The sequence below is a fragment of the Numida meleagris genome, chromosome 16 (assembly GCF_002078875.1).
Source record: "Numida meleagris isolate 19003 breed g44 Domestic line chromosome 16, NumMel1.0, whole genome shotgun sequence".
In the NCBI taxonomy this organism is placed as follows: Eukaryota; Metazoa; Chordata; class Aves; order Galliformes; family Numididae; genus Numida; species Numida meleagris.
Genome location: NC_034424.1, coordinates 1,328,961 through 1,335,674, shown reverse-complemented (window position 1 = coordinate 1,335,674; position 6,714 = coordinate 1,328,961). Strand labels below are relative to the sequence as shown.

The following is a 6,714-nucleotide window of genomic DNA, read 5'->3' as shown; positions in this document are numbered from 1 at the left end:
GAGGGAGGCGCGGGCGATGACGTCACGTTCGCGGGAAGCTTTGTGCCGCCTGCACTGGCGGGCGCGGAGGGGGTGGGGCTAAGGGGGCTCGGGCGTCCGGCGGGGCTGGGGTTGTTGTGCTGTGCGGGTAGCGATAAATAAATCGTAACTTGGCGGGGGTGAGGGCTCACCGCCGGTCCGGTCCCGAAGGCCCGGCAGCGGCCCGGCCCTAGACTGGGGACTGCCCGGGGGTCCCGGGGGCGCGGTCTCCGCCGCCCCTCCGCTTCTGGGCCGCGCGGGAGCTCCCGAGGAGCTGCCCCGGTGCCGCACCGCGCGGTTTGACATCGTTCCGTACCACCGTGTTCCGACGGGAACCGCATCTCGGCGCCGTAAGGAGCAGCAGCACCGAAGGCTCGGTCCTGGTGCCACGAAACTCCGTGTGTTCGGCCGGGAAGGCTCCGTCCGAATGCAGAAAAATGGGTAAATGGGGAACGGGCGGTGTCCGTGCGGTCACCTCGGCAAAGCACAGGACAGCCGTCCCCTGGGAAGCGCTCCGCGCGTCTCAGCAGCCCTTTGCCTCCTTCCCCGTGCAGGTGCAGGACGCTGCGGTGGGACGAAACCTTGGTGGCTGAGCGCAGGCCTCGTGACCAGGAAGATGGAGCTCCAGCGGGGAGCTGATGTAGGTTGTTACTATCTTTGTCGGTGCCCGTGCCTCCTTTCTAGGAAACCTGGCTTGGAAAAAATTAATTGTTGGCAGAGTGGTGCCCTGCTTCCAGGCGCTGCGCGGCTCCTGCTGCAGCACGTGCCCTAGGATAGCATGGGAAAGGTCATACCCTGACCCCATGGGAATTTCCCTTAAGCAAAAAAAGTACTTTTTTTTTTTTTTTCCCCCAATTATTTCCTACACTGCCAAGCGGGGAGAGCCCACGGCGTGTGCGTGCAGGGATACTGCATAATGCAGGGTGCTCCCAAGGCTCACACCAGCGGGGGATCCGCTAACGCTGGGGTCAGCAAACACTTTAAAGCTCTTTAAACTAAAGTTGCTTCTGAAAGAGGTGCTGCTGCCCTCCGCCGGGCTGCCCTCCCAGTCAGCAGTGCAAGTATTGGTGCAGCTTGATGGTGGAATTGCTGCAAACTGCGGCTGGAAGGGAGCCAGCCAACTGCTGAGCACACGGCCTGCCTGGCCAATGGAGCTTCCCCAGTGTCCAGGAGGTCCCACCACATACCAGTGTCCCCACTGCGTTCTGGGGCCACGTGGAGATGTTTTTTCCTTACACCTAACCAGATTTGTTGCAAGCTGTGTTCTTGGAGAGGTGAGGAACGCGCTGGGTTGAAAGCAGACCTTGCTTCATAGAGCACCAAAGCCGTGCCTCCTTGCTTGGAATCTTCAAGCCAAAGAATTAAAAATAGCAGGTGCCTGGGATTTCAGTCTTGCTTCTGCTTTATTCCCTGGTTCCCTCAGACAAAGGCCCTGCAAACAGCTGGAGGGGGAGCAAAGGGACACGGAAGGCAGCAGAGCTCCTGCAGCTGCTGAAGAGCCTGCACGAGATCTTGCAGACTGACAGCTGGGGTTGGGACGTGTGGTATAAGTTGATGTCTGCCACCGCTGTTTGAAGCAATAGAAGCTAATTTTGTGTTATGCCTTTCTCCATTTCACTGCAGCCCACGTGCAGTATCTGCTGCCCCCAGTTCACCGGAGCGATGTACCCACATTTCATCAGGCAGCAGCGGACCAGCCTGGATATTCTCAGGAACCGTAAACACAGCGGTCAGCCCAAATCCCCCACCTGCCCTCCACCGAACCCCCAGCCCAGCCCTCAGCCAGAGATCCTGGCAGCTCCCTTGTTGCTGCTGCACATCCCACTTCTGCCCGCGAGCCCAGTGTAAAGTTATAGCACTGCTGCTCATCGAGCATCTCAGGTGGAAGAGGTTCACCTTTGGGAAGCTTTAACCCATTTCCCTACTAGGCACAGCAACACAGAAGCAGAGCAGACACAAGGCCCTATCACAGAAGCAGCCTGCTGTTGAATTGTGTGCAAACAGGTGATTTCTGATGATCCCACTGCTAACATTATGTACATTTGATGCTTCACAAGCAGCACGAGATGCATTCCTAGTGCATGACTGCTGTGCACTCAGGCAGAGTAGCCAAAAGCCACACTTCTGGCTTGAGCTGGAGCAATTATGAAGGTTTTGCTTCTCCACATTGCTCTGCATCTAAGTAGCCTCAAACAACAGCTACTTAGGAATTGTGTGCTGCTTTGCATATTGGAAAGTGATACTACTCGCACGTACTTCAGCAACCAACAGCCACAGCTCAATGCACACAGCACAGTAGCTACTACAGCAGCCAAACCCAGCTGCCACCACACCTTCTCCCATTCAGTTTGGGCTGGGATTTATTTGAGGGCTTGGCTTTTCCTCCTTTATGCAGAGACTCCAGGTTGCTCAGCACCTGGTGCGTGATGCAGCTGCAGCCGATTCCCCAGCGCAGCCATCTCGCTCCTGCTGCTCTGGCTTTTTCCCAAAGGACTCAGGCAGATCATGGTAAACAATCAAGGTCCCATGTGGTGATTTTGAGCAGCCCTGCTAAGTATACACTATATTCACTGCCAGACACACCAGTTTGCCCGTTTCCCTCAGTTACCACAATATACACCACTGCATACGATCCTGTTTGCTGTACTAGCGCTCCATCCAGTCTTCCTCTTGGGCTGTAAATGCTGTGTAACTGCATTGCTTGAAGTGAAAAGATGGTAGCAAAACAAAAAAATCAACTCATCAAGTACCATCACCGCATTTGTAGAGGAGGAAAGCACACCTTCCAAAAAGCTTTACTGAGACCAAGGCCCACAGTGCTCAGCATCTTGTGAATTTCATTCCCTCTCTCTTCAGAAAAATAGCTTTGTGCTGGGAGGGCTTCCCCACACCCCAGGATGCTGTTGGGGCTGAGCTGCACTCATAACACCATTGTTAGCAGGGCTTAGCAACACCCGTGTCAGCTAAAGCATTCTTATTACCAGCATAATTCCACTCCAGCTTTGTATAACCTGAGAGATCACACACTATCCCTGGTGCTGGGCCACCCCAAAGGAAAGCCCAGTCCCTGCTGGAAATAGAACAAGGCTTCCCAGGAGCTTCAGACAATCTTGGTTTCACCAGCACCCTCCAGCAGTACCACAGTAACAGCTCCACATTGCTCTCAGGTGTGAGAGCCAAGCATTAAACTCTGCCACATACAAAAGTAGGTTTTGTTGTCATAGCAGAGCTTGGAAGAGGTTCCACACACTTTAACGGATGGATGGTTTGGAGCAGCCCGCTAGGGTGGCACTTGATTTTCACAACACCCATTCGAAGGGAAGTACCAACACTTGAACTGCTTTTTCCTTCTAGAAACACCAGGACCCGGAGCATATGATGTAGACAGGGGCTATCAAGCTTGCTTACCCAGCTCCCCCAGCATCACCATCCAAGGAGTCAGGAGACCCAAGAGACACGAAACCGGCCCCTTTACAACATTCTGAGATGGAGGACTACAGAATTCCACCCCTAACCACAGGCCTTGCTCTTCAGTAGTGAAAAGCGCACAGAAGTTCATCTCGGTCTGGAGTGTCTATTTTTTCTAGTCACCAGAAAACCCAGTCTCCTCTGACTGAAGGCATGAAAAAAGTCTGAGCAAAGAACTTACACCAGAGAAGCCCACACTTCCCAGCTACAGACTTGAGGACAGACCTAGACACACAGCCCTATCCAGGATTTAATTTCTACCAGTGCCATCAGAGCACACACAGCTCCTCCCACACAGGGCTACGGAGGCAGGCAGCCCAGGTTATCTCCAAGCCCTGGCAGGTGCCAGCTGCTGGGACAATGCAGCAGCCCTGGCTGTACTGACCTGGGGAAGCAGGCCTGCTACTGCAGCACTTACCCAGTGAAGGGCACCAGCTGTAGCTGTCAGAGCCACGTGTGCATCTGGCATTGGCATGAAGAGCTCACAGAAAGCTTCCCACAGGGGAAGTCAGAGGGGTTTGCCCTGTGCACCACATGGGAATGCCTGCTTGAGGCAGCTCTCTACTTCTGCAAGCAAACATCTTCGGGAAATGAGAATCCTACAGGTTTTCTGTTTGTCTAAGAACCATCACATTGGTACGTCTGCACAGGGCAGGCAGAGCCTAGCAAAGCCCACATACACAGCATGGGACAAGGACAAAGCCAGTGACACTGTTTACAGACAACCTGGTGTTTTATTAAGGTGTTACAGAAGATGTAAGAACCTTCATATGACAGCTTCTTTTCCACGCTTAGCTCTGTTGAGAGAAGAAAATACAGCTCATTAGTAGAGAGCTCTTTACTAAATAGCTTAATTACAGCAGTTTCAGTTAGAAATGGATACTTACAGCTGGGCACTCAATTGCACCACTGTTGATATCATCAATGATATCATGTGGGTGCCTGCCATCAATGCTGCAGCCCACAGATTGAGCAGTTCCAAGAATCTCCTTAATTGTTCCTGCAGTTAGAAAACACAGCTATAGCACAGGAAAAGCCCTGAAGAACCAAAGACAGTCCAATTCCTAACTGCCTCAGCCCTCCCATGCCATCTACCTGGTGGTCTGCAGGCTGCAGCCACTGGGTTCAGAGAGGGACAGCACACAGCCTAAGCCAGACAGAGTGTACTGTTCACAGAAACCTCCAGAAAGCACTATGTCTGCTACAGCAAGCTGAGTGCCTAGGGTGCTACCTACTACTCAGCCCCACATAGTGATGGAAGTAGGTACTGCAGGGCAGGTCAGGATCCCTGAGTTAAGTTCTGCCATGCACTGGTGCCTTGCAGCTGGCACTACCTTCACCAGACAGTAAGAGGCTGGCTGTTGGCAGCACCAGGTTGTTCACATGTTGCTGCAGCCAACTGTTCAGTGTCAGCACAGACAAGCTGCAGGAACTTCACCACACCAGTTATTCAGTTGTCCCAAGAAGCAGCCAAGTGCCTGAGCCACTCAGATCATACAGCAGGACTCAGTCCAATCTCTTAAGGCCAGTACTTACCAGACAGCTCTCGAGCCAGGGACCTGTGCCTCATCTGCCGAGCGATGTTCACTATCTCATCAAAGCTGACACTGCCACTGTGCTTTACTGTGAAGCAAAACAGCACCAGTAAGCTCACTGAAGCACAGTGCACTTCCAGCTCCCCATGCTCCAACAGAGAAGCACCATTCCTGGCACTCAGACCACACAGAGAGCAGTGAGGTTACAGCTACGGTGGGGCTGTGGTCAGTGCTGCTGTTCCCAGCCTTCGGCACAGAGTTACCCACAAGAAGAATAACTCTGTTTCCTAGGTTGGCATTTTCTCTCAGCTCACCTCTGGACTATACAAGTCACTGCATTACAAGACAAGTACAGTGGCGGGTGGCTGTTCTGCTCCCTTTGAGGATCTATGAATTTGACTGAGTGCTACACCTAAGGAAATCCTACTGCTCAAGAAGCCCTCTGGCACTTGTCTGCCAGTTTACGCTAGGCAATCATGAGGTACATGTTCTTTATCAGCACCAAATGACACTGGGAACCAAAGGCAGAACAAAACTTACTGTTTTTCTGCTTCTTCCTGTCACGGGGAGGCTCCTTCAGAGCTTTGATAATCAGGGCAGAGGCAGAAGGAACAACTTCTATCTAAATAAAAAGAGATGATTAATTCTTTTCCCCACCACCCAAGCACACAGATAACAAAACCTGGACTCAGCAGTTGATGCCCAGGGAGCTGGCTCCCACAGATTGCTTTGTTTTCTGTTCCCCAGTACACGCCTCCTCCTGCAGTGCAGGACTTTGTTCCCAGCCTTTCGGCACAGACCTCCCCACAGCCAGAAGAGCACTGCTTCCTGGGCCGGGGCCACTCTCAGCTCACCACTGGAACACACCAGCCACTGAATTCAAGGCAGGTATAGTGGCGGGTGGCTGCAGGACCAGCTCAGGAGGGCTTTGTCCAGGTTTCCATTCTCCTTGTCTGCCAGCCCCACACTTCACACACACACACACACAACCACCGCACTCGGAAGGAGCAGATGCTTCCTTCCTGCCCAGGTCTTCCCAGAAGACCCCACACAACGTGTGGCACTCATTTTATCCACCTCGGAAGGATGAAGGGCTGAGTCGACCCTGCCGGGATTAGCACCCGTGGTTGCAGCAAGCAGCGCCCAGCGCTTGCACCACAGAGCGATCCCTCACGGCGTTGAGTACCTGCGCTTGCCTGTTCTGGATGGTGAGCTTCACCGTGATCCTCAGCCCCTTCCAGTCCCCCGTGGCTTTGGCGATGTCATCACCGACCTTTTTGGGAGACTGAGAACAACCCACGGATTACGATCAGAAAAACATCGCACGGATGAAGGCAGAGAGCCGCACACCGCACCGGGACCGACCCCGCTCTCCCTCACCCGGGCCCGCGCCCCACACGTACCAGGCCGAGCGGTCCGATCTTGGGGGCCAGGGCGGAAGTGGCGCCGACCTCCCCGCCGGTGCAGCGCAGATACACTACGGGCACAGCAACGCTCAGTCAGCTCCACGCCGCCATCCCCGCCACCCAGCGCCCCACCGTCCCAACACGTACCGACTTTCACCTCGGTCGGATCGAGCTTGGGCGGCATGGCGGCGGCGGGCGGCGCGGATGGCGACGGATAGCGCAGGCGACGGCCTGGCGAGCTGCGGAAAGGGAGCGTATGGCGCTCGGGAGATATATATAGGCACCGA

The 6,714-nt window shown here is 54.2% G+C and overlaps 2 protein-coding genes across 3 annotated transcripts; one reads left to right on the top strand and one right to left on the bottom strand.

Moving 5' to 3' along the window:
• STPG3 (sperm-tail PG-rich repeat containing 3) lies at positions 45–3,577 on the top strand. Of its 2 annotated transcripts, XM_021413701.1 has the most exons (5): positions 45–459; positions 573–658; positions 1,642–1,747; positions 1,947–2,022; positions 3,373–3,577. In XM_021413701.1, exons 1-5 carry the CDS (start codon positions 456–458, stop codon positions 3,395–3,397), a joined length of 297 nt encoding a protein of 98 aa, XP_021269376.1. In that variant the 5' UTR covers positions 45–455; the 3' UTR covers positions 3,398–3,577. The 2 variants fall into 2 exon arrangements, with proteins under 2 accessions (XP_021269376.1, XP_021269375.1); XM_021413700.1 differs by lacking the exon at positions 1,947–2,022 and having other exon boundaries at positions 47–459.
• On the bottom strand, positions 4,201–6,706 carry RPL12 (ribosomal protein L12). The gene is made up of 7 exons (XM_021413699.1): positions 6,575–6,706; positions 6,425–6,498; positions 6,208–6,306; positions 5,562–5,643; positions 5,023–5,109; positions 4,374–4,486; positions 4,201–4,283 (listed from the first exon to the last, which is right to left on the bottom strand). The coding sequence occupies exons 1-7, from the start codon at positions 6,609–6,611 to the stop codon at positions 4,278–4,280; spliced, it is 498 nt and encodes a 165-aa protein (XP_021269374.1). The 5' UTR covers positions 6,612–6,706; the 3' UTR covers positions 4,201–4,277.